The sequence below is a fragment of the Ciconia boyciana genome, chromosome 8 (genome assembly GCF_034638445.1).
Source record: "Ciconia boyciana chromosome 8, ASM3463844v1, whole genome shotgun sequence".
Lineage (NCBI taxonomy): Eukaryota > Metazoa > Chordata > Aves > Ciconiiformes > Ciconiidae > Ciconia > Ciconia boyciana.
This window is the reverse complement of record NC_132941.1, coordinates 32,737,497-32,763,622: the sequence shown is the minus strand read 5'-3', so window position 1 is coordinate 32,763,622 and position 26,126 is coordinate 32,737,497. Positions and strand designations below refer to the sequence as shown.

The 26,126-nt window shown below is 49.3% G+C and overlaps 1 protein-coding gene across 3 annotated transcripts in view; it reads left to right on the top strand.

Moving 5' to 3' along the window:
- The first annotated feature begins 6,933 nt into the window (after window positions 1–6,933).
- The window catches only part of ARID5B (AT-rich interaction domain 5B), a 122,298-nt gene continuing 103,105 nt past the window's right edge, over window positions 6,934–26,126 (top strand). The window contains exons 1-3 of one of the 3 annotated variants that reach the window (XM_072869914.1): window positions 6,934–7,050; window positions 7,268–7,528; window positions 20,846–21,071. In XM_072869914.1, coding sequence (XP_072726015.1) covers window positions 7,030–7,050; window positions 7,268–7,528; window positions 20,846–21,071 — 508 coding nt within the window. In that variant the 5' untranslated portion in view covers window positions 6,934–7,029. Of the gene's footprint in view, window positions 7,051–7,186; window positions 7,529–20,845; window positions 21,072–26,126 lie in introns of those variants that run through there. The other 2 variants (XM_072869915.1, XM_072869913.1) reach the window with 2 other exon arrangements.

Below are 26,126 nucleotides of genomic sequence, written 5' to 3'. Positions count from 1 at the left end.
ACTCGGGGGACTTCAGGAGCCCTTTCTCTGTGTCACTGCATCTCATCCTAGTGCTGTTAAAAAAGATCTCAATAACCAAGAGGTCAAATGTCCTTGCACAAACCAAACTGGGAAAAACCCAGTCCCAAAACAGAAGAGCAAGAGTTGCCATAAGCACTTAGATGTGGGCAAGGTATTCAAAGCCAATGAGGAGGTAAAGTCCCCTGCTTTCAAATGAGGGCAGGGCAGAAAAAGGCAAATTTTGAGTTTGGCTGGTGCATCCCTTGCCTGGGAAACCCGCCTTGCCCTCCTTGGCTTGCTCCCCAGCAGCACCAGCTGCTCCCTCTGAGATAGCTGCTTACCCTCCTCTGGGGCCCGCCAAATTTATTAAAAAAAAAACATTTTCTCAGGAAAAAAGCCATGACGGCTAAGACCTGTTAAGTGGAAAGAGGTCAGCTTGTTTACTTAAACTGATTTAAATCTGGCACACCAAGAATAGCAACTTGCTTTGACCACTGACTTGGGTAAATATGGCCTGGCATTCTTACGACGGTATTTCCAGCTCCAGCTATCCCCATCACACAGGGATATATATACATATGTATATTTTCACTAAAAACAGTTGAGGTAAATTATTTGACAGGAGCTGGATGTGAAATGGCTGGTATGCATGTTTCCTGCACACCGTTTGGAAACTGAAGCCCATCTACAGCCCTACCAGGCGACGTCCCCTTCTGAGCTTTATGATTAGAAAAGAAATAGTTTGGTTGCATTTAGGACCATCTCCAGTGGAGAGATTTTATTCGGGATTTTGTGAGAAGGCAGCTATATTTAGCAGATAAATTAGCATGTTTTCTGAAGTGATATAGGCAAGAAAGGATAGCCGGGGATAGCTTGCTAGACAGTGACGGTGGTTAAGCTTTGAAATGACAATTCAGCCCTTCCGACTCAAGATGAAATGATCTCTGTGGCCTCGGCTCCCTCTTTCTTTCGCAGCCATCCACGCTACCACCACACATAACAAGGCAGAATTTTACATAAGTAGAAGACTGTGCTCTAAGCCAATATACAAGTCATACCTGATTGAATATTGCCATTTCAAAGCCGCCATCTAATCACATTTTTCAGGCTGTGTGAACAAAATAATGTTGTTATAATTACACACACTGTTTGTGTGTATGTGCGTGTGTGTATTATATATGTATAATGACATTAGGATGATAATATAGCTGTTTCTATTAGCTCTGTGGTATTAATAAGGTATGACAGAAAGCTATTTGATACCATTTGAAATCCCACTTGCATTTTCATATTGCTCTCAGATGTAATTCAGGGACTTGATTTTTATGAGTTATGGCTCTGATGTCACTTGTATTTTTGCCCGTAATAGGTCCCACTGGAGCAAAATTCATCAGACTCAATTAACAGCATCTGAAAAGTGTAGCTTGGTTAGCAACTGATCAGGCAGAAACTGCGTGGGCTCTGTTTTAGCTGACCCATCACCCTGTGCCACTACATGAAACCAGCTTTCCAGGCAGCAGGTAGTAGCCACCTCAGCTTACTGTTACCGGGAGAGTTCAGCAAGTATCTTTGGGGCTGCCGAACCACCGGCTCTTCCCGTCCCACAGCTGCACCCCTTGTTACAGGGCTCGTAACACTCTGGACATCCAGGCACCCTCCTAGTTTCCACATTTTCATGGGATCCATCCCACTGCGGTCAGTTTTTTTACCGTTAAATCTCTCAATACTCGGTGGTGATTGTTTTTCTTAACCAGCCCCGTCCAGGAGCCCTGGGGCAGTGGGGTGCTTGTTCCAGGCGAGCTCCTAGCAGTCGAAGAAGGGAGCTTAAAAACGTGATGCCGGGATGACAAAAAGAAATGCACGGTAAATAAAAATAACTCCAAATGCACATATGAATTAAAGGCTGGGATTTGAAAGGTGATCTCACGTGGGGTTTTATGCTTGGTTAGGTCGCTGATTGGGGCTGGTGGATTTTTTAGGGGGAAGATAAACGCTCTGACTCCTGGAATTTTAATGCTTCGAGCTGGTGATTTGAACATCTGACCTAAAGGGCTCCCGAAGCGAGCGACTGATCCCAAAACCTGCTGAAGTGAACAGAGAGCCTCCTGGCAACTTCAAAGAGCTTTGCATCCCACCCCACGCCCCGAGCGGGAGCAGGGGCTGGCATCGCCCTCACAGCTCTGCCGCAGCTCCGTCTCCCACCCAGAGCACTCCCTGTAAAACTCCTCCGCGTCTTAAAAGCCTGGAAGAGAAAAGCTCCGAGTAGAAAATCCGTAAGGGAGTTAAAGCACCCCAAACGAATGCCGGCTCGCCAGCCCCCGTGCAGGCACAGCCCAGTCGCAGAGTGGGTCAGGCTGGGTTTCCTTCCAAGCATAAAACTGGGCTTGAAGACTCCAATTGCTTCCTGTCTCCCAACATGCCTGACCACAACTATGTTTAATTGTAAGGCATGAAAATAAAGTTATTTAATAAATTAACGCTTTAAATGCTTTTTGGTTCAACTTTGGCTGTTTATTAGGACCAGTGTTATTTTGGCTTTTATGCATTCACTTCCAGCTACTGCTCTGTCTGATCCCCATCTTATTTCCTTTGTAATCTACAGATCTTCTGTTGTTATCATTGCTGTGTTTTATGGTTTTGCATTACTTTATTGACTCGGCATACTGTAGGCTGCTTTTTTTTTTTTCCTCTCTCCACTGAAAATAGCCTTTTATGAGAAGCTTAAGCAAAAGCCTGGAATGTCCAAAGGAAAGCACAGAAACATTACAACATTTTGCACATTTCTTTTGGCCAGAGAAAGATACAAAATATTCATATGAAGAAACTTATCCAGCGCCTGCAGGACAAAATCCAACTTTGATTATATGTGGAATTTCAATTTCTGCTATAAACAAGCTGTGTATTTTTTTTTTAAATTATTATTTTGAAGAATGAAAGGTTTTTTGGGGGGAGAAAGCTCCTGTACAATTGAAGTCAGAGCAATGATGAACACACGTGCCCTTGCTGCTGGGAATCCGTACTCCTCTGCGCTGCCACAGCCTCTGTTGCTATCCCATTCAAAATGCTATCAACATTAGAAACTTAAGCAGGATGCTGACGGTCCTACCAGCCAAGAGACACCATGGGCTGGGGGCTGGAGCTGTGGGGCTGGAGGGTGAACGCCTCCTTTTGCCTGTGCTGGGCCCCCTCCCCTGCCCCACGGACACTGTGGGGGTGGCAGGGAAGGGACCTGCAGGGGCAATGGGCAGATGGCCCACACACATCTCATCCTCTTCTGGCAGCTCTGTGTACCTTTGCTTCGAGCGACACAAATCTATACCTGCGGGAGACTAGGTGTCCCCCGCAAGTGATGACTGACCCTTCGGAATTGCCTTTGCTGGTGTCTAAGGCATGAAGCTGGGCCACCAGCTCACACTGGACACCAAAGCTTCAGATAATCACAGTTCAGTGAGAAGAAACCTACCTACTCAGGGGACCTTTTAGACATTAGAGATCTGGGTCCTGAAGTGAACATCAGGTTGTCCCACCATCTGAATTCTGGCTTTGGATGTAACCCTTACGGATGTAAGCTCAAGTATGGACTTTGGAGTTGAGCTCCCCCAGAATCTAGAAACTGGAGGTGAGTTGGAGTCCTGGAGGAGCTCAATGCATGGAGTGGTGGCTTGGGTCATCATGCATAGTGATGCCTCCCAGCATGCTGCACGGATAAGCAGTCTCTGCTGAGAGGACAAAAACGTGCCCTTGCGTGGTTATCCGGCCTCACCACCTTATATAAAACTGATAGCAGCTATAGTGCCGTGGCTTGGAGGGAAGGATGGGGCCCTGCAACAGAGCTGCCAGTGATGCTCCGTGCAGCAGGCAGGAGCTCAGGGCCAGCACCGAGGCTGCCGGCAGTGCCTGGGCCCCGGCTGCTGGGACAGAAGCAGAGGAATTCAGGCACAAACGGAGATGGGAAGTTCTCTTTGCTACTTGATTATATATTGTGGGAAAGGAGGAGCCCTACCTGCCTGAGATAAAGAAAATGAATAAACAAATAAAAACCTGTTTGTGCCCAATATATTGTAACAATCGTTTGAGAGCAGTTTTATCTGTGTGAGAATATAACCCTGATTAAATATGCCAAGGTCAGTGAAAACAAAGGTGAATTGCTGAAGAAATGTGAGTTATTCCGGCTGGGACTTCACTGGGGGTGAAATGGAGCACCACTCCCCGTTCTGTGGGGATGTGTTGAGGTGTGGGTCCCCCTTGCATCACCTCCCATACCTACCCAGCCCCTGCAAAACATCCTCCCCTGGGTGACTGAGCTCCCGAGCACAAAGCGTCAGACTTTAGTGGCCAAAAGAGCTGCTATCCGCAACTCTCGCTGTTCTGCTGGGTTTGCCCATCCAAGACGCACAGGAGCCACCGGTGCTGGGTGACAGCCCAAGCACTGGTACCTGCTGGCTTCCCACCTGCCCCATCCAGCATCCCAGCCTACCCCCGGCCCCCACAGCCCAGCTGCTCTAGCGCCTGCCCTGCCTGCTCCCGCTTTCTGAAGCCCTAGGAGAGCACATCAGCTTTCCCACCCAGCCTGAGCTCCAGCCATCTTCATCTCTGGCACACCAAACACTGGAATTAAATTCCCCTTCCCTGGCGCTGAAGATGCCTTTCTTCCACCTCGCCGCAGTACGAGCCGAGAGGCTGTGGGGCCACAAGACCGGACGGACGCTCGAGGCATCTTAGGAGGATGTAGGGTGGAAAAGATGAAACCTTTTACAAACTGGAACGAAGAATTTGGTATTTCCTCTAGAGGATCCAGAAGAAATGCAGCCTCCCCCTGGAGAAGCACCCAACGTCCCAGGGGCGCCCGGAACACCCGCCCTGCCGGATGCGAGCGAGCGCCGAGGATGCCAGGGTGAAGGGGGATGAAGCCCCCACCAGCACGGCACCATTGCGAGGGCTGCCCAAATTCCCGTACCCGCTCCGTGCCTTCTGCCTGGGGCCAACCGAGCCTTCGCCGCGCCTCGTGCAGGGCTGGCTCCTTCTTCCCAGTCACCAAAAATGATCCCCCGGCTCACAGCGGGATGGCCCCTCCTGCCCAGCGAGGTGCCCGGCCGCGCCCTGAGCGCCGGGGCAGCCCCGGCTGTCGGCGCGTTACGCTCCGCTTTGCCAGCGCCACTTCGGCCGGATGCGCAACCCGAGAATCGGGGCTCTGGTGCGCTGGCAAGCGCGTTTCCACGCTAAACGCCATCAAAAGCACCACGCGTTCGGGCTCCCTAGGGCCGCGGCCCCCGGGCAGCGGTGACCGCGCTATAGCGGGGGCGGCGGCGGCCCCGCGGTGCGGCGGGCGGGCACCAGGGGTCGCCCCGGCCGCGGCGCCGCCGCCCGCCCGCACTTGTTGCTGTCCTCCGCGCCGGGCTGTGTCGTGATGCACGCAGTGCTGACGTCACCGCTGTCGTCATTATTAAGGATATTTATTTATTTATTTTATTTGCTTGTTTATTTATTTATTTATTTCCGTCCCCGCGGTTTCACAGCGGCAGGGCCGGACCTGCCCCGCTGGGGCGGCTTCGAGTGTGTCCGTCTCCCCCCGGGAGGAGGGTCCGCGGAGAGTGCTTGGGGGAGAAAAAGCAAAAAAAGGGGGAGAAAGTGCCAGTCTTGGGGGGGGGGGAGGTCCCCGCGGAGCCGCTCTGCACCGCTGCCCCCGCCCCGCGGAGCCGCCGTTGGCTGCGGGTGGAAGGGGCAAAACCCCCCAAACTGACTCGCCCGTCACTGACCGGGGTGGGTGGGGGCTCCGCGGGCGCGGAGGGCCGCGCTCCGCCGCCGGCCGCAGCGGCATCTGCCTGCGGGGCCGCAGCTCTCGGGGCCCCGATGGAAACTTTCCGTGCCCGGCGCTGCGGGCGGCCCCTGCGCGGGTGCGGTGCCGGGAGCTGCCCCGCGAAGCCGGCTGTGCCCTCCCCCGCGCCCCAAGCTGCTCGCGTTAGCGCGGGGTCGCGGAGGCTCCGCGGGATGCGCAGAGCCCGCGGTGTCCCCGACGTGCGGCGCCGCAGGGGGGGTGCGGGTGGGCGGGCGGGGCGCAGGTGAGAGGCCGCCCCCCTCCGCGAGGCGCGCAGCCGCCCTACCCGCCCGCGCCTCTCCGCGCCCGCGGAGCCATCCCGCCCCGGCGGCGGCGGCGGCGGCTCCGGCAGCGCCCGGTGGATCAGCAGTGCCGGCACGTCCCGCCGCCCGCTCCGCGGGCGCGGAGGGAGCGCGCCCATGCCCGCCGCCGCCGCCGGACGCGCCTCCCCGCGCCCCCCCCCGGTTTCGTTGTTTTTTTCTCGCCGAGCCGCGTCTCTCCGCGCAGCGCGGCGGCGCATGAATACTGATGTGTTTATATAATCGATAACCCACTTTCCTCCTTTCCTGGGGAAAAACGATAAATAAATTGAGGACGAGCCGCCCGCCCTCGGAGGGCCGCCGGGAGGGGGGGTGCGGGCGGGCGGGCAGGCAGCCCCCGCTCGCCCTCCGCCCCGCTCCGCGCCGCTCCGCAGGGCCCGGCGCTGGGAGCGCAGCGGCCCCGCCGGGCGCGCGCGGGGACGAGCAGCGCCCCTCGCGCCGCAGGAAATGGTCTTTATATTAGACATATACAGGCAGGTCCTGTCAGATCCGCAGCGCGCCCGCCCGCCCTTTCGGCCCCCCAAAAATCGCCGGGCGGCGCGGGGGCCGCCGCCGCCGCCCCGCCGCCCCCGCGCCGCCCCCCCGGGGCCCGCCGCCGCCCCGCGGCATTTTTGCCGGGCCGGGGCGGGCGTCGGGGGGCCGGCCGGCGTCGGGCGGCGGCGGCGGCGGGGCGCGGCGGGGCGGCGGCGGGGCGGCGGGGCGGGCGGCGGGCGGCGGGGGGCGGCGCCGCGCGCGGCGGGGCGGGGGGGCGGCGGCGGCAGCGGGGCGGCGCGGGGGCGGCGGCGGCGGGGGGCGGCGGGCGGCGGGGCCGGCTTTGCCCTGCCAGGACCTGCCGGGCTCCATTCACGCCAACAAGTTTGGGAGAATGTTGAGTTCAATCACGCCGGAGCCGCGATGGAGCGCAGCGCACTGCAGGTACCGCGCCGCCCCGCGCCGCCCCGCGCGCCCCGCCCCCGCCGCCGCGGAGCCTCCGCGCCGCTGCGCGCCCCTCCTCCCCACCGCCCTCCCTCCGCCCGCCCGCCCTCCCTCCCTCCCTCCGCCCGCCCGCCCGCCCTCCCTCCTCCTGCGCGGCGCTGCGCGGCGCGGCGCGGAGCCGGCGCTGATGCCGCTGCCGTGTTGTTGTTCCCCGCAGTGGGTCGGCGCCCCGTGCGGCTCGCACGGCCCCTACGTCTTCTACAGGGCGTTCCGCTTCCAGCGCCGCGGCGGCGGCCGGGCGCGGGTCCTCTCCCTCGGCGACTTCTTCTTCGTGCGGTGCCGCGCGGAGGAGCCCGCCTGCATCGCGGAGCTGCAGCTGCTCTGGGAGGAGCGCACCAGCCGGCAACTTCTCTCCAGCGCCAAACTTTATTTTCTCCCCGAGGACACCCCCCAGGGCAGGACCAGTGACCATGGCGAGGTGGTAAACGCAGCGCCGGCCCCCCCGCGCCCGTCCCCACCTGCATGCCCGGGCTCGGCTACCCCCCCGCGACCCCCACCCGCGACCCCCCTCCCCGCTGTGCGTGGCGGGGCAGCGCGGAGGGGCCGCGCCGTCGGGGCGCTCCGGTGCGCGCTGCCCGGGAACTTGTGCGGGCGGGGGGGGGTCGGGCTGCGGGGCGCCCCCGGCCCGGCGGGCAGTGGAGTGCGTGCGGGGCTCGCCCTGCCCTTCTCTGGCTTCGTTAACAACAAAAACCCCAAAACACACAGACAAGAGGGGGGGAAAGAAACGGGGGGGGGGCGATGGGCATCGGTCGGGGCTTTTTTTTTAGTATTCGATATGTTTAAGAGGGCGGAAATTACGAAATGGAGGCTGAGGGAGATCAAAAGCTATCGAGCTGGCAGGGACGTGTTGAATAAAGTGATAAATGACAGGTACGGGAATAATACATTCAAATAACTTGCAGATATGCCTGGGCGTATTTCGGAGCCGCCGTGCGGCCGGCGCAAACACGCTGCGCGCCGGCACCCACCGCCGGCGCCCGCCCCGCGCCGCGCCGCCCGGCATGGGCCGCGGAGCCGCGCAGGTTGCGCCCCCCCTCCCCGCCCCGGGCCGCCCCGTCCCCGCTCCCGCCCGTTATTTGCTTTTCAAATTTATTGCTTCAGCACGGTCCGCGGTCCGGGGAGGGGGAAGGCTGAGGTACCCAGCAGGGGCTGCGGGGATGGGGAGGGTCCCCGAGCGGGGCTGGAAACCAGGCGGGGGGACACACGAGGTGATTTGGGGGAACTTCTGTCGGAGACGCCGGGGGGGTGTAGGTACAACGAGGGGCGGCTGTCCGCAGGGGCTGTTCTGGGAGGCACGCGTGGCTGTAGGTGCCGACGCAGCCGTGTACCCATACACATGCGTACGCAGTCGAAACGCGTTTCAGAGCCACCTTCGCTCGCTGCCACCTCTTCACTTTAATTTTCTGTGCGTGCCACTGAGATAAGGGAGCCTTTTCCTAAGAATCAGGGAGATGACAGTGAGCAATGGATGCTCTGAAATTGCCCGTGGTGACTATTTAAAACTGTGCCTGTGTGTGTCGCGTGTGTGTGTGTAAAATGAAAGATATTTGGAAGAGAGGGGGGTGGGGAAAGGGACACAAATCATTTTAATACGCCTTAATGATCAGCTCATGTTACTGTGGTAGGAACATCAGAGAAAATTAATCCTACCATTACGAGTAAAACACTGCTCCGGTACGAGAGTTCTCAGCTGCATGTACCTTCCTAATAATATGCACAGTCTTATTTATTTTTACATGCAAACACCACTAGTAATTAGCCGTGTGATTATACTTGTGCATTTCATTGGGGCTTTAACTGATGTCATTCTGCATTATTCAACCATATGAAAACAATTTTCAATTAAGATAATGGCACGCCTTGAAATTATGCAAATGCCAGTTGTATTGTGTAGAATAATTATGACAAATGTAAAGCAGGTAAAAAGTTTCCTAATGCAGTTGTGTTTTACACCCCGGTGATGTCATTTCCCCTCTGGCCTAAGTTAGTCATTCATTAGCAGAGCAGCAGCAACAGCAACAGCTCTGAGTGATACTTCTCTGGCAGGGAGCCTACAGAAACCGGCACTGAGAGCCGGGGCCTAGAGAGGGCAACATAACACTCCCATTAAGAAATGTACTTTGTTTTCACTTACTCCATTAACTTGTTTATAGACATCGGAATGATTTTTTTATTATCGATTTTTAATAGTTTGGAACGATCCGAATTCCACTCAGGGACGCACAGGCAGCCGAGAGACAAAAGGCTGGGTGCTGACTGGCGCTTTGCGAAGCGCTGTCTGGGGGTAACCGGCTTCACCGGCGCGCAGGGCGGCTGTTTCACCTAACCGCCCCGCGGTCACGGTTCCTTACGTAAATGACATCCATGTTTGTCCCCAAAGCGGTGGCAGAGCCGCCTCTGGGGTCGCGAGGCTTGCTCACTGGGCTGGGCTCCTTCTGTGGGAGGAGATGCAGCTCTCAAGTCAGAGGCGGCTTATAGCCATCAGGGTAGACCTTAGTCGTGGCGCGGGACTGCCGAGGGGGTAAAAGACCTTGTCTTGCATTTCAGGGAGCAGGGATGAAGTAACCAGTGCTTCAACACATACGGCAAATCTGCGGTGTCCGAGGCAAAGGGCGACAGGGGTGCTTGCTGTCAATAAAATTGTTGGTGAGGGGAGTGAGTGGTCGAATCGCAGGCTTGTAATCGAGCCCACCAGAGATTTAGGCATAGTTGCTAGCAGCTACCTGCGCTAGCAGCATGATTAATAGAAGCAGCTCGCTGCCTGTTTTCCGTAATAGCAGCATTGACACTATGACAATATTCAGCTAGTGGCTGCGAGGAGGGAGGAGAAGCGAGGAGGTATGTAATGCTTCTCTTACTCAGAAATTTCTGATGGCGTATTTTATCTGATTGCCAAATGTTTGAGCTAATCAGCGATAAGTGTAAATACAAGTCTTTTTATAGCTAGCTGAATTCATCATCCAGACTTAAATATAACCCTGTCTGTGGCTAAAACCTGATGTTTCCATATGCTGGGGCCCAGAGCCAGCGAAGGGTTCAAGCCCAGGTGTGCTTCTGCTGAGGTACCCCTCCCTCTGCCTAAGGCTGAGCATCCCTGTAAGCATGGCGGAGAAACTCTCTTTTGGCCCCAGAAGCCAGCTGGAGATTGATTCCCGGGGAGTCTCAGTGGACAGCAAATGTGGGAAGGGACCAGTCGCGTGCTGCAGGTATGAGCACTCCTGGCCCCCGATGCTCATCACATCCTGGAGCAACATGCGTGGAGCAGCTGGGAGCAGCTCTGACATCGGGTTCAGACCAGTGGTCTTGCTGTGCGGGAGCAGTGGAGGCATTTTTGTGAGAGTGATGGTGGCTTTGGGGATGCTGTTAGGTGAGCTAGAAGAGTTTTGCTCTACTTCACTGAAAACTTTGTTGCTGCTTTTAAAATACAGGGGCCCAGGTGTGCTGCCTCTGACCTTGCTGTCAAGCCCAAAAGCTGCAGCAGGTGCAGCGCTGGTCAGAGAGTGGGAGCAGCCTTCTCCCCCTTCCCTCCAGCAGGGAAAAAGTGGCTGTGCTCTGTTCCTGGGAGGGCCACCATCTAAATGGGGAAAGTGTCTGTTTTGCCAGAGGAAATCACCACCTTGCCCTGGTTTTCTTGGCCGCTCCTGGGCCAGCGCGGTCCCCTGTGTCACCTGCCGTGTGGGAAGGGAAGACCTCTGCGATGGCAGGCACCTCGTGCAGGGCTCGGAGGAGGATGCTGAGGGGGCTGTGAAGGTCTGGAGGGAGCAGCTGTAAGAGAACAGTGTTGCGCTTGAAACAGTTTCGTGGGGCATGTGTGGAAAGCAGCCCCCCAGATTTTCCGGCGCCTGACTGTGAGAAGTAGATGCTGGCTGGCTGCCGGCAGAAAGCCCCTGCCCAGTCCCCTCACGCAGCGCCCTGGGCCCGCGGTGCTCAGGGGGTGCGAGGTGGGCTCAGCCCCCGAGCCCTGCAGCCCACGGGGTCCTGGCCGAATCCTCCTCCGGCTCATTTACTCCTCTCTGCTCCAAGGGGTAGCATGGGGCTATGGAACGACTGACCTTTGCAGAAGCAGTTCTAGAGCAAAATGCTTGTTAGTGCCTTGTGTTTTGATGTTTTTAAAGGTGTTGGCATTAATTAGACTGGGCTTAAAAATATATATCAAAGCCGGTGCTCGTTAAATCCAGGGATGGTATTTGATGTGATGTGCACAATTCCTAAAAAACCCCAAACAAGCCACTAATTTATTTTGCATGATATGACATTCCCTGCATTGCCCTGTGTCATCGTGAATGCTGCTTCTGCTGAGGCTGGACTGTCGGTGGGGATCTGCCTTTGGTTCATTCATCAGGAGCTAAGTTTACTACGAACTCATGTTGATTTCATCTCTTCTCCCGAACTGGGGATCTGATGCAATGCTTTTCGCCTTGCAAATAATCCTTACTCATGCAAGTAATTTACATGAGTAAGTGTTGCTCATACAGCGGAGAGGAGAGCGCTAGTTTCCTGTAATTATTTCCCTAGCAGTATTTTGCATTTTCAGACTAATTGGGGGAAAGAAAAAAAAAAAGTCATCACTCCATAAATGTATGTCTTTATAATTGCAGAAGAGATTCTTCTAGAAAGTTAAGGGAGGCAGCGGGTTTGTTCTCTCTTCATTTTGGGACAGATGCTCACAGCATCCCTCGAAAGCCTGATTCATTTTTGAGGGGCTCTCCATGTGCGGAGGTCCTACCCCGGTGTGTAAAGGTAGCACAGGCTGGCCCGAGCATGGGTTCTTACACCGCTAGTGGTTTATTGCCACTCCCCTTGAAAAATGTGCTACTCCCTTTGCACATAAATAGATTTTTTTTGAGAGATGTAGGAATCTGTACACTCTTATCTGAAATGAGAACGGCCCCGTTTTAGTCTCCATGGTGTGTGCCTCATGCTCATATCTGTCAACACTGGTAATGACAACGCGTTTCAAACATGCAGATTATGGTTATTAAAGGGTGCTTTAAAAATCATGCTAATAGCATCAATCTCCAATGTACAGTTGCTCAAATTAATTCAGCTTTGGAAATCAGGCGCACTGTAATAGCAGTGTTAGAGAAATGGCATTTGTCATAAAATATCATGGTTTTGGTAATTGCATATCCACTCTGTATATTTTTATCTCTCTCGCCACCAGTAGCATATGCTGGCAAAGGAAGGAGAGGGCAGTGATATTACTCAGAGAAGCCACATGTTGCTAGCCATTAGCCAGCAGTCTGGCATATCTGGTCACTTAAGGCAGATTCCTTTTTTCTTTTTTTTTTTTTTTCCCCCCCCTTTCCCTCTGCTTCCCAGTGCATTCAGACTGTAAAATACACCCACTGCTCTCCAGAGTTGCTGTTCCCAGTCTGATCAGTGGCACTAAACATTAAACTCTTGTCTTTGGAGAATAATAGGCCTCACATGGTACACCCTCAAGCATGTTGAGATACTGTGCAGGCTGGAAAATAAAAATGTTCTAATTGTGTCTTTTAAATAAGCATAGGAGTGAATTAATTAGACTATATTTTGTCTTTAGTTGCTTAGTTACACAATAGTATTCCTAAGCACAAGTAAGATAAATTGGCTCTTTTTGTGCTGCTTGTCCCTTAATCATAATTACTGTATTGCTCAGGAGAGTAACGCATACATAGATTTTGCATTTTTAATAATATTCAAACAATATGCGAATGATACAGAAAGTATGTTCTGATTCAAGCTCTTATATGCTTTTATTCGGGAAGAAGTTCTACTGCTATGGGAGCAATATTTGCATTAGTTGCTCAGAGATGTAGTTCTGGGAAATACATAATTGAAATATTCTTGCAATGCTTGTTCTGGCCCTTTCAATCGCATTCAAAATAACAATGCCTTAAGTCTCGGAACAGTCATCCACTCTTGATTTAAGAGCTTTTCTTCTTTGTGTGTGCGTGTATGTGTGTTTGTGTGTGTGCAGTGTGGGTTCACACCCAGCATTAACCCTGCAGAGACTAGACGCTCGCATGATTCATAGCGTTGTATCAAGTAGAGCTTTTTATTTTGTAGCTAAAATGCAGTCAGAAGGTCAGATGAACATCGGCATTTTATGGCATTAATCCAATGACCTTAATGCTTGGCAGGCATCCATGTTTCTATGTGAAGGTGCCAGGGTTATGGATAATAAAAGAGTTTGTTTTCATTTTCTGGATATTTTAATCTTTCTGTGCAAAGCGTAGCCTCGGGTTTGGGGGGCTTGGGGCTGCTCCCGGGGGCCAAAACTTTAATTTCTTCCTGGGTTGTTGAACGTTAGCTGCTAATGATGGGCAGATTGATACAGATACTGAACAATGGAAGGTTCTGGCAAGAAACCCCCTAGACATGCTCAGTGGATGTATGTGAAAATTGGCTCCATTGTTCTGCTGTATGAAAAGCAAGTAAATTATTTACAGATATTTGCTAATTAAAGCACATATTGTTTTACCAGCACAATAGAACACAATATAACAAAAGACAAAAGAATAAGCTTGCATAATTTAAACCTGCTAATGCAATGTACTCCTTGTTAAGAAAAATATAATTATGTAATCTACGAGGAAAGCTTTTCGTACTGTAACTGTAGTAGGCAAAATTAGCAATGAATTGCTTGTCAACTTGCCTGAACTAAAACAAGTCTTCGAGATCTGTGAGCTATCTGACGGGAAAACATTTTGACTGAAGCCTATTTTCTCTTTGGTCAGAACTTCTATCTGCAATGACAGATATAAATTCAATTTGAACCTCTGCTCGGGAGCGGGAGGAGGGAGAAGAAACCACCCCAGAAATGAAGGAGGAGGCTTGCAGTAGAAATGTCAAGTCTAGCTGCTCACAGCTGTCCCTCTGTGCGCTCCATCTCCACCCCACTTCTGGGCCAGATGTACCAGTATCCCACAAAGCATCCTACAAAAATGCGGTGCTGCCCTGCCCAAGGACATTTTGCGTGTCTTGCTTTGGAAATACTGAGGCATGCAGAAAAAGCTGCTTGCTAATACAAGGGAAAGCGAATACCATAGGACTTCACGTGCTTCACCTGTGTCCTTTATCTTGGTCTCTTCTTTTGGGTTTTGGACCCCGGCAGAGGGGAGGAACACATTGGGATGTAGCGTTCTCCATCTCGGTGTGAGTTTCAGACAGCTATGCATGGCTGTGCTTAGGCTGGGGAAATACCTGTCACCTGAATTTAACGAGATCATTATAGCCCTTTAAAGTAATTAGCGAAGGATTAACAGATGAAAGGTTCTGCCTTGGCGTCTTTAAAATTCTCCTGTGTGCCAGGTAAATTCCTGGGCTGTGCGTGTTTCCATTCTCAAGGCTCTCCCCGTAGGTTCATGGATGGAGAGCGGTGGTCTCTGTAGGTCACTGCACGCTGGCATCTCCAGGGAGCATTGCAGGCCCAGACCCCAGCAGTCAGTTCCACTGCGCGCATCCTTTGGGACACCTCTCTCTGCCCTGGGCTAGGGGATGCGCGAGGAGATGGCACCAAGTGGGGCACTCAGGGCACGGAAAGGGGAAAAGCAAGCTGCTCCTGCCCGTGCCAAGTGCTGGACCTTCTTGTGAGGCTTCCCTGTCACTTGGTGATCCCACCTGCAGAATGGGAGCAGCGGTTCCCGCCTGGCAGAGCTTTGCCCTGGCTCCCCAGGTCTGCAGCCTGCTTAGAAAGGTTGTACTGGAAGAGCAACATGTAATAGGGGAGTGGATGGCAGGAGAGTCCTTTGTGTGCCTTGTAGGGAGGCTGAACAGGGCACTTCCCAGAGCCAGACCTTCTCTATGATGCAGCCACAGTTTTTTTTAGCTAGTCTGTGATCCTGCAGTCTTAAAAAACCCCCATGGATACCCCCAGTCCGCAGCAGGGAGACAGGACCATCTTACTCTGGAGAAAGTCTCTGAGAGCAAAGCAGTCCTGTACAAACGTTCTGTGCCCCTTTAGGGCTGAATATGGTCCCCAGAGGAAAGCTTGGGTGAAGTGCTGCTTGTAGGAGATGACTCTGGAGACCTGAGTTCAGGTTCCTGAGTGACTTTTGGCAAATGGATTAGGACTGAATTGAGATGACCTGGTTTCCATCACTGTCCTAGAGCCCTGGTAGCATCTGTATGGCAGAGGAGAGCTCTGGACTGTAGACTCTCTGCTAACAGGGCCTTTTGGTTTGACCATGCTGTCAAGTAAGGGTGACAGTACTTTCCTTAAACACCCATGTAAATGCATTGCTACGGGAGAGGGGCTTATTGGAAAGGAAGGGGAACTTATTGGAAGTAAGCCCCCTCCTTCCTTTCTCCACCTCTGCAATGCAACCTTCCTCTCCTCAAAGGGATCTAAAGCAGGGAACCGGATTCCCAGGGTGAGAACAGCGTTGTTGTGCAAGGTACAGGAAGGTCCTTTTCACCTAAATTGCAAAAAACTAAAAAACACATGGGATGTAAAAAAAGCCCAGAATAATAGAGGCCTTTATGCCCAAATGAAATATGCAGTTCTATTATCCTTGGTGAATGCAGTCCATAAGAGTCACACTGTATTTTTTGCTCCCATGGATGAATGTGTTTTCATCGGCAATGTACTGGGTTGTAAAATATGCATCCCCAGCTATCTACCGTGCTAAAGGTTTCAGTAAAAAGGCTTGAAGATGTTTTCTAATGCAAATCGTACTGATCAGATAAATGACACGCAATGTCTTCTGTAATTATCGGCAAGAGTTTTTACAGTACGTCTCCTGTTTCTCTCTAGGCCACATATTTGATGTTAGGAGACAGCCAAGCAGGTGTTCAACTCGCTCGTGCCCTCCAGAATTCCTTAAATGACCTCTGGAAGCACTGGAGTGAAAACAGTCTCAGCACGTCAAAATTTTGAGATATCTCAGTTGCCGTAATTCTTTTAAGCCTGCCTCAGCGTCTCTAAAATATAAATCTTTCCTAGTTATTGGCAATGAGTGAGGAGTTGTGACGTACCGTATGCGGGTGTGCCATCAAGATGTACGACCTTCCTGTGCTACCCTGTGACTCCCTGCCTTGTAAGAGTTAATATTTCTTCTAAAAAATAATTATCTGCTTTAAACTATTCTAACTACCTGACCTCTTTCCCTGAATGTAAGTATTTCAACCATCTGCTGAGTCAGGCAATATAGCATTCTGTGCTTTCGGGAGGCTGTGATGGTTGCTTAGACAACAGTGACATAATATTTAAGCATAACGGCTCTTGAGAAGATACTGTCCCCTTCTCCCTGGACGATTTCTCTGGAAATGCAAATCCAATAAGCTCTTAAAAAACAAGAGAGGGATGAGAAGGGTTTGTATCACTGTCTTTCTTAACCATCTCCCCATTTCCCACTTGATAGGTGAAAGTATCGTACTTTGCTCAGGAGTCTTGTAAGATGTGCTAAAATTACAGGCTGACTAGATACCTGCTTTTATAGAAACAGAAGAAGTGCCTCTTTTTATAGTCAGTACTTATTTCGAGGTTTAGACGACTTTGTGGCTGGGAAAAGCATTGCCATTGGTCAGTCAGCGTCTGAAAAGGCACATCCGAGAGAAATCTCACTCCTGAGCAGAGCTGAAATCGGCTCTGGCTGTTTCCTCCTGCAAAGCTCATCTTGCTGTAGCAGGAAAAAAACTGCAATTAAAGACTTAACCACGCAATGGAGACCTCATAAACATATCACTTCAGAGCATAGCTGATACACGATGAGTTGATTTTTGTATAGATAGATATATGCACTGTATGCTACGTGGGTGGTTTTTCATGTTTACACAGAGATATAATTATGAATGACATGAAGGTTATACAGCAGATTTCTTTAATCTGCTAAATCTTCTAAAGGTTTGTTAGTCATATGTCGCCTTGTACCTGGTTTTTATTTATTCAACATCTGTATTCCTTTGTCATCTTGTTGAAAGGGTTTCTCTAGAAGGGCTGCGGCAGTAGGTGCGCAGCAGTTGATACGGAATGGCTATGGGAGCTCCTCCAGCTGGCAGAGCCCTGCAGGTCCCAGAGCAACTTTTGTTGTGACACAGGTCTGCAAGACATTTTTGCTTAACAAAAAAGGAGAGGGACCCTTTTGTCACCTGCTGCTCCAAAAAACTAATAAAAAACCCTCCCACAACTCATAGTTTCGGTCTGAGTGCTTGGAAAGGTTGCTTAAGGATGTGTGAAAGCTTGGCAAGGCTCATCGAAATCCCAGAGCTGATGAAATAGTTGAATGACCTCTGTTTGGGTGGCGTTGGGGCAGATGACCTCTTGTGTTAGCAAACTGCCAAGATGTGGGGAAGACAGCCTCTCTGGAAGCTGCCCGTGGCTCGGGCTCCTCAGAAAGAAGGGGCTGAAGCGACCCGCCATGTTTTGCTGCCTGACAGTGTTTGTACAATGAGGCACCAGGGTGAAAACGTCTCTGGAGATGCGGTCCCTCGCTGGCGGGATCGGCGTTGGCAGCGGTGCTCGAAGGAGGACCGTGGTGCAACCCATGACTGCCATGGTGTCTGGGGAGTTGGGGAGGACATGGCTGGTTGTCTCTGAATTGGGCCGAAAATGAGCAAGGGCTCAAAAAATGAGCAGCAAGAGAGAGCAGGTCTACACAGTCCCACTGTGTAGGGCAGGGCAACCCAAGGCAGGCCCTGAAATATGGAGAGTAATTTTTCCGTTTTCTGGCTAAAAGTGAACTCGGCCGTGCTTCCCTGGTGCAGCCATGGTGATCACTAGCAGTACAAGGGGAGGACACGAGGCCGGTGCTGGTGTGGAGGATGGCTGGGTGCGGCTGGGTGCTCCCGCGCGCTGGAGAGGCAGCGCCGCCCGGCCTCCCTCACGAGGGGCTTGTCCTGTGGCCGTCACCTCTGCAGGCCAGGCCCGGCCTCAGCCCTGCTTCCTTTGGGGCGACCCCAAAACCCCACAGCGGTGTCTTTAATGTTAGGAACTGCTCTGGCTTTTGGGGGGGGGGGACGACGGCAGTGGAGCTGCAGTTACAGCACGTGCGAGATGGGCCCTCTTGGTCTGACAGCCATGAGGTGGGTGCTGCCGTTGCTCAGCGGTAGCACGAGGCCCAGCCTAGCAGCCATGAGTGTGAGGCCTGCAGTCAGCCGCTCTCCTCAGGCGATCACAGCCCATTTGGGGGCCGGCCTGGTCCCCTTAGGGATGTGGGTGCCACAGGGGTGACGGGGACCGGGTGCCTCTGGGGACACAGCTGCTGCAGGGGTGACGGGGCAGCCCTGACAAGGGGTCATCGCCTAGCCCTGCCTGCATGGGGGCGGTTTCGGCCCACAACCTCTGTCAAGGCACAGTGACAGCATGAATTTCTTTTATATTTTATATTCATACACTCGTGTGCTCAGCCGCTCTGTGGTGCCATTCTGCGCGCCCCTTTGCACCGCGGCGGCTGTATTGAGAGTCCCAGTACCATTTTGTGAAGGGCCGAGGCGAGTACACGATGGCCTTTTCGCAGGGTCTTTTCCTGACCCCTCACATCAGTGCGGGGATGCTAAGCACCACGTGTTTTCATGGCCACGGCCATGCCATTGCCACAGAAAGCATATGGCTGGGGTGTGCTCTCCCCTGCCCCCCAAAAGCTGCCTCTCCCCCTGCTCCTGACTCTCCGGTTCCCCCTCCATGGTAGCCTGGGCAGAGCCAGCAAGTGCACCGGCATTGCTTCACCCTTGTTACAGTAATATTTCTTTTTTTTTTTTTCCCCCCCTTCCTTTTTTTTTTTCCTGTGTACACATCATGTGCGTGTGTGCGAAGGTTGTATTCTCAAAAACAAGTTTATTCATTGATGATGTAATAGTGATTGTACTTTTCTTTTGGTTAATAAATTGTCTGCTTGGCTTACTTTGTATGCCAGCCAAAATTAGTCATACCAGTTCTTGGAAAGGATATGAAGAAACTAGTAATTGAAATCATAATCATTTGATCATGAGAGCTATTTGGAAAATAATATTTTAACCAAAAACACGTCTGATCTCCAAGTCAGGTTTTTTTTAAAACTGCTGCTAAATAGATTTCTCTAGTGTTGAATATTAGAAATTGTGTAGTAGCTGGTGATGGTATTCAACATCCTAAAAGAGGACTTCATCCAGAAATTGCTGAGACTGTCTGCAGGCAGGCTGATATTTATACATATTATTTTTTTTCCATCCTGACATTTAATAATCACCATGTAATAGCTATAAAATGCATAGCAACTACAGCTTTTTTATTTCAAGTGGATGGTGTAATGAAATTGGGTGAAACCATCCATTGAAATTGTACTTTGTAGTACCCAATGCTTGTTTACAAAGTATTGACGTTTGTCGTAAACAGAGATTTAAAACATCACTGTTACTGTTTGTTGTTTGGTGGAAGCTCTTACGCTGTGCAATGATAAAGGAAAAGATTTTATTACAAGCTTGCTTAGCATATAAGTATGCCGTTCGTTTCTGACCAAATATTTGTTATTGCACTAAATGTAATGAAGGTGCCTGCTTATAAAACGATTTTGTATTATAGAAGGGAGAGTGGAATATCAGATCTGCTTTTTTACTAGAGGTACTTCAGGTTTTGTATTATGTGTAACTTATCACAATAAAGCTCTTTTTTTTTTTTTTCCTATTGAGCAGTACTTTATTTCCTGAGGAATGTGTTCAGTGGAAAAAAAAAACACACAGAGAGAATCAATTGTGCTTTTCTCTTTGTTTAATAACTCAAAGAATTTCTCTCCCCTTTGCAAATACTTGTGTTTATTTGAGAGAAAAATTGGATTCTGGTTTATTTATTTCAAGAACCTGTAACCTTATTTAGCGCTAGAAATGTGGGGTGTGCAAGGTGTGGTGTGCAGCCAGCTCTCATTACAACATAAATTATTTCTGCTGTTTCAACTAAAAAATTTGGAGTGTGCTTTGCTGGATATGTGTGTATGTTTGTTTGTTTATTTTTCTGAGGCTTTCTTGAGCCCTTGCTCACTGCAGTCTGCTATAAAACATTCTGCTTATTCATCATGACTGAGAGGAGTTGATTGTTTCCTGGAAGGATAAAATTCAGCAATTAGAGCTGTTTAATTCGAGTATATGTTCTGGAGGCTAACTAAGTTTAAGTGCTTTTCTTAGAATGTATGTTTAAGAAGGGAAAAAAATTACATTTCTGATCTTGAAAAAGGTTTTAAGAAACATGAGAATGTGCAAGTTTCTTTTGGTGGGAAGCACATAACATTTATGTAGTATTTCTTTTGGGATTACATCACAGTTTTATTTAATTTTTAGGACAAAAGTTAAATTCAATATTTGTGTATAAGCCAAGGGAAAATGTATCATAAACACAGGAATTTTCTGGTGAGTCAGAGTTCCAAGAATCTGAGATTTACTTAGTCCATTTATTTCAGGACTAGCTATAACCATTAGTCATCCAGCCATGAATTTTTACATTTGCAGCTAATTGCACCTAAAAAACAAACTCTCCCTCAAGGCTTTGGGTTATACAGAATGTGATTTGGCAACCTGCATTTCAAATGCCTTTTAGGATCATTGCCCCGGTTCTAGAAATTGTCTTTAGATCATGTGTATTTGCTTCAAGTAAACAAGTAATAGTTCCACTTAGGTGGCAGGAGGAATAAATTAAGTACTAGCTATTCTGTATTACAGAAAAATTAGTCTGCCAACAGCAAGATAGGCTTTTCCAATAGCCTGTGGAGGGGGGGTGTTACGGGTTTATCAGTCATTGTGGAGCCCCGCGTGACGTGTCGTATTCTCATTTGACCGCTTCTTGCAGGATGAAGTTATTGCTGTTTCAGAGAAAGTTACTGTGAAGCTTGAGGACTTGGCAAAATGGGCACAGTCCGATTTCTCCAAGTGGAAGTGTGGTTTCCGGGCTGAGCCGGTCAAGCCGATGGATGTGGGGAAGAATGGGCAGAAGGAGGCCTTGATGAGATACAGACAATCCACGCTCAACAGCGGCTTGAACTTCAAAGACATCCTGAAGGAAAAGGCTGACCTTGGTGAGTATCCCTTACTTTCTCCTGTGGGGAGGGGCCCGTGGATGAGCGTCTTTTGAAGGCGGATGAGCCTGATCCTGCCAAGCTGTTGCCGATTCCTAAGGTATGTCTGTGCTTTAGGCGGAGGTGTGGTGATGAGGTACCCGAGTGGGATGGGTGGTGGTGGTGGTGAGCTCATCACAGGCTCCTTCAAGATTAGCGTGGGGTAACTCTGTGATACCTATGTGCTCTGTAGACATGTCCCTGAGCACTAAGGCTCAAACCCTGCACAAGTAATTGCCAAGGGCTCTCCCTGGGGCTCTCCAGGCTGGGGGATCAGGTCAGAGCTGTGCATCTTGGGGAGAGGAGCCTGACACATCTTCCTGAGGCCTCCTCCAACAGGCAGGGGAGAGCAAAGGCCTTTCACTTCTCACATCCCATCTTCCGGAAGCGCAGGATTGTCACCTGCTTCTGGTGCTTGTCCTCTCTCTGTACGGTCAGCTTTGGGTCTTGTTTGGTAGGGAGATATCCCTTCCATAGCCTTCTATAGCATTTCCTTGTGAGCTTTATGTTACTATACAACATAGGCCCCCTGTGAGCACCCCACTGTTCCCTCCAGGTAGACCTGTCCATTTTTAGGGAGGTAAACGGTAGTTCTGCTACTTTGGATGGTTGCAGACAGGCTTGCAGCTATGGAACTGCTTTGGTGTGTGGACACTCACACCTTTTAAAATCCATGGTAGGGGCCCAAGGTCTGAGGGAGATGGGTCTCCTGTTGGTAAACATGCCTGTTTGTGGTATTAGGACCTTGGATGCGTAATAGCTGTCAGATGGTGCTTTGAAATGCATTCCAGGAACGTTTCTCTGTTGTACCAAGCTTTTAACAAATGTTCCAAGTTTGAAGAGCATCAAATTTAGGCCATAATGCATGGAAAAGTAAGAAATTAAAAGCTAAGGCTGGTGGACGTGAGGAAGTGCTTATGTACCTACGTGAACAGGAGACGCAGGGCCAAGTTCAAGTTTTATAATGGCACAACTGCGTTGGCATCAAAGCCAAGTTACACTAAGCTGAAGATCTGTCTTGGAGGATTTATCTTCTGTATCTCGTTTTTCTGATCTTATCAAATGGTGAAGTGATTTTGTCAATCTTGCATTTCACCATTAGGTATGTAGGTTGGAAGATTAAAGTACAATTGGAGGTTGATCTTATTTTTCATTACATCTCCAGGAAAAAAAATAACCCGTTGAATTCTTTTTCTTATCCTTTGCTTTTCTGTGTGGTTTCTTCTGGTTCATAATTACATGCAGTAATTTTCTCTGCTATTGCCCTGGCATCTTCTTTACGCACTACATTTATTTGCATTTGTTTGTTATGTCAGAAGAATCTTAATGTTTTTGAGACAGAACTTTTGTGTGTTAATGTTTTCTTGATTTTGTTTTTAACAAACAAAAAAACCCTTGTGGTAAATTATGAAATTGCTATTATCTACCCTAGGAGCCAAAGAAAATTATCTTTAAGCCTAAAGCTTATAGTTGCATGTTAAGCCTTTGAAAGTAGGGGTTATACTGGAAATGCTTATGGAATGCAAACTATATGGTATAATTTTGATAACCCACATTCTGATGTTGCTCATTTTCGGTTGGTGGCTATGGCTTTATTGTTGGGTCTTTTTTTCAGTAGAAAAGGGTATTTTGACTAATGTTTGATTATGATTGTCTTTTTCTTCATCATGACTGGTTGGCGGGAATGAAACCAAAGGTTCAAGTAGACCTATAGCTGATTAGGCACGTTGATACAGACAACTAATCTAGCCTATGGAAGGCAATCAAATAAATGTCTCAAATCTAGTACTAAGGTGATCTTTTTACTATTTGAAAGACCTAAGAATTTAAGTATATTTTGCTTCTTGGATCTGAGAAAAACTCAGAAGAACGAATCTTCATTGCTTGTGAAGCAGCCCTATTTGGTTGTGTCCTGTAGGCAACCCATGAGCTCTGGTGTTTGGCTTAACTATGGGATGGAGGTTTAACACCCACCAGGTGAAGAAGATTTACTTCTCTCATTCTGAGTGGTTGGTCAAGGTTGATGTTGTGCTCTGCGAATTGCTGTCTCCCTAGCTGTAGGCAAAGGCAGTAGCATAACATGCAGGGTCCAAGGCATGGAGATTTGAGCTGCCAGTGTTGTATCTTCTCCGCTATCAAAATGGCAGGTTTAGCGCCTGTTATGTGTGCCCACAGACCTTTTCCAATACTCAGCATTTTGCCAGCAGAGCAATGCCCAGCCACAGTGGTCAAAGATTTACTAGCCATAACTGCTGCAGTAGGTCTCCAGCACAATGGGATGGGGTAGTTTTAGATAGGCTTGTAAACTGTGAGGGAGCATGGTGCGCTGTCATGCAAAGGTCCCTCAGGTGAGAGCATCAGCACAGCTATGTTAGCAAGGCTAATCAGCCCAAATGGAGAGGTCATCTCCTGCACATCCACTGTTTCCCACCACTGCAGTACTGTTCCCCTCCTAATCAGGTACTCAGTGCTGCAGCCACGGGGATGTTTCATGGAGGGCTTCCCCATGGGGCAGAGTGGGGTGGCTGTGATGGGGCAGACGGCTTTGTACAGAACTTGGATGTGAAAGGAACAAATCCCTTCTTGTGCTAGTCTGGCAGGCCATGTGTGAGTCTGTAGTGATGCCCACATTTAACCCTGGCTGTAGACAAGGAAGTTGCTGAACCAGGTGTTGAAACAGCCTAGATAAACAAGGTGATCTCCTGGACCCCTTTTTTCCTATGAAATGGCATGTTTCCATTACAGAAAAATCCCATAAAAGTGAGTAGATTCTGAAGTTTTTCCTACTAGATGTTTTTGAACCAAGCTGTAGAAGGTAATGGGAAATTATGTCCCTACCAAGGAGCTCAAAAAAACTTTACAGAAGAAACAAAATCAGTTTTCACACACTATCCAGGAGTGGTGAAGGGTGAAATAACCCGGATGAAATGAAAACATGGCTGATACAGAACCACAGAAGTGGCACTGCGCAAACATACTTAATTAAACACGCTGCTGGGAGCAGGGCAGCTTTAAACAATAACCAGGCAAAGTGGGGCCTCGTGTGAGCAGTGTGTACCCTGTACCATATGCTCTGTGGCACTTGCTTAGCCAAAACTAAGGCGACACCTGGTTAATCCACAACCCAGAGAAACCGTGCACCTATAATTGAATGTTGACCCTAATTCAAATTCGGTAGTTCTGTCTCCTTTTTTGTTTTCTCTCTTTTTTCCTCTTCTCTTTTTCCCCCCCCTCTTTTCTTCTCTTCTTTTCCTCTTGTCTCTTTTTTCCATCTTTCTTCTTTTCTCTTTTTCTTTTCTCTTTGCCTTTCTTTTCTGCAGAAACTGTTTTTTTCTGTAAAATGCCATTGTTTTTATCACTAGTGAATTATGCAGAACTTTTCCTTAGGACTGTATTAAATAAAAGATCTCGCAATGGCATTTTTTTGTGTGAGCTTCAAGATTTCAGCCTGAAAAATTATTTTTAAGAATTATTTCTTTCTGCCTGTTGAGGTATTTATGTTATACATGCTGTCCCTTTCTACAAATATGTCAATATTGAATGCTAGCAGTTTATGTCTTAAGACTATTTATAGCTTTCTGAATATTTCTTTCAAATGTTGAGAAAAATAAAGAATAACAACAATGCAGCATATAAAAATAGAGTTGCTCAGGAATGCATTATTCATAATGAACATGAGAACCTGTTTTTCCAGAAGAATTGGTCTGATTAAATCATTCGCTACTAAGGCCGCTAGTTATTTATTTTTGTCTTTAGAATTATTTAGGGGATTTTTCTTTGTAATAAATGGACTTGTATACCCATATTTGGTAAACCAGTGGGAAGTCACCAAATGAGGAATTATTTCATTTTACAAAATTTTTAGCAACTAAGCAATGTAAACAGTATCAGTTAAATATGGCAAAGTTGCATATTTGTATTCCTTGGGCTATAGTTCGAAAAAAATTCAAATTATTTTATATAACACTGCTTCTTACAGACTTCCTTTAAGTGAAGTATGAAAGCTGCAGTGTAAGCTTTATTGGCCTATAAATATGTCATTATAGTTGGACTACATTTATATGCTTTGGATTGTTGTTTAAGCCAAGAAAATATGTCTCTACAGGTTGACTTTTTATTGAAACCCTTTGAGGCATACAACAGAATGTATTTTAGGCCAAGGTTATTAAAACAGCATTTTCATTTTTGCAGCAGACTCATTGTCAATTATGCTGCCACAAACTGTCTGTGGATAGGCAGTTATGAATGGTTTCATCTCTAAATGTGTCTTTAGAAAAAGAAATAAAAGATAGAGGAGTCAGAGCTGAAATTGAGAGAAGAGACTGAGAGGAAAATGACTGAATTTAGGGCTCGCCGCCTCTGTTGGTTTGAGTTAGGCTGGGCTGTGGCGCTGCCTGGGTTTAGCCAAGGAACAAATGGCCCCTGTGCCTGTGCTGGACTGGGGAGGTGGGAGCTGCTGCTGCCTGGGCTGGGCAATCTGCATCCCTCTGGCTCATGAGTCTGTCATGACAGAGCTCTGGGTTTGGTCCCCAAACTGTCATTGCTACTCTTTTTATCTGTCCTTTAGGAGTCTTTATCATGCCAAAATGGATGGTTGAGGTTGCCACGTGGTGGGCACTCCCATTCCTGCACTGGCAGCGTTAGAAATGTGGATGAGCAAGTTCTGGTGCTTACTGAAGGGGTTTTTGCTGCAGTTATTGCTTGCTTGTTTGGGTCCAGTGAGGGCAAACCCAAAGGAAATTTAGCAATCAGTCCTGTCCTGTCTTTCATTCCCCACAGTCATGCGTTTAGGAGTGTAGAATCTGGATCTTTGTTCTCTGTGAAATCCAGGAAAATCAAGTACTACTTCTAGCTGAGGTTTATATTCTAGCAGTCATCCTTTTCCAGTCCATAGGTGGTTTTCCAGCAGTTGTTTCCTACTTTGCTCTTTTGAACCCTGCAGCGGAGCTTGCTGGGCAGGGGCTGGATGCCGCGGGACTGGCTCACCTTCTCATTTCCTTCTCTTCTTTACCAGTC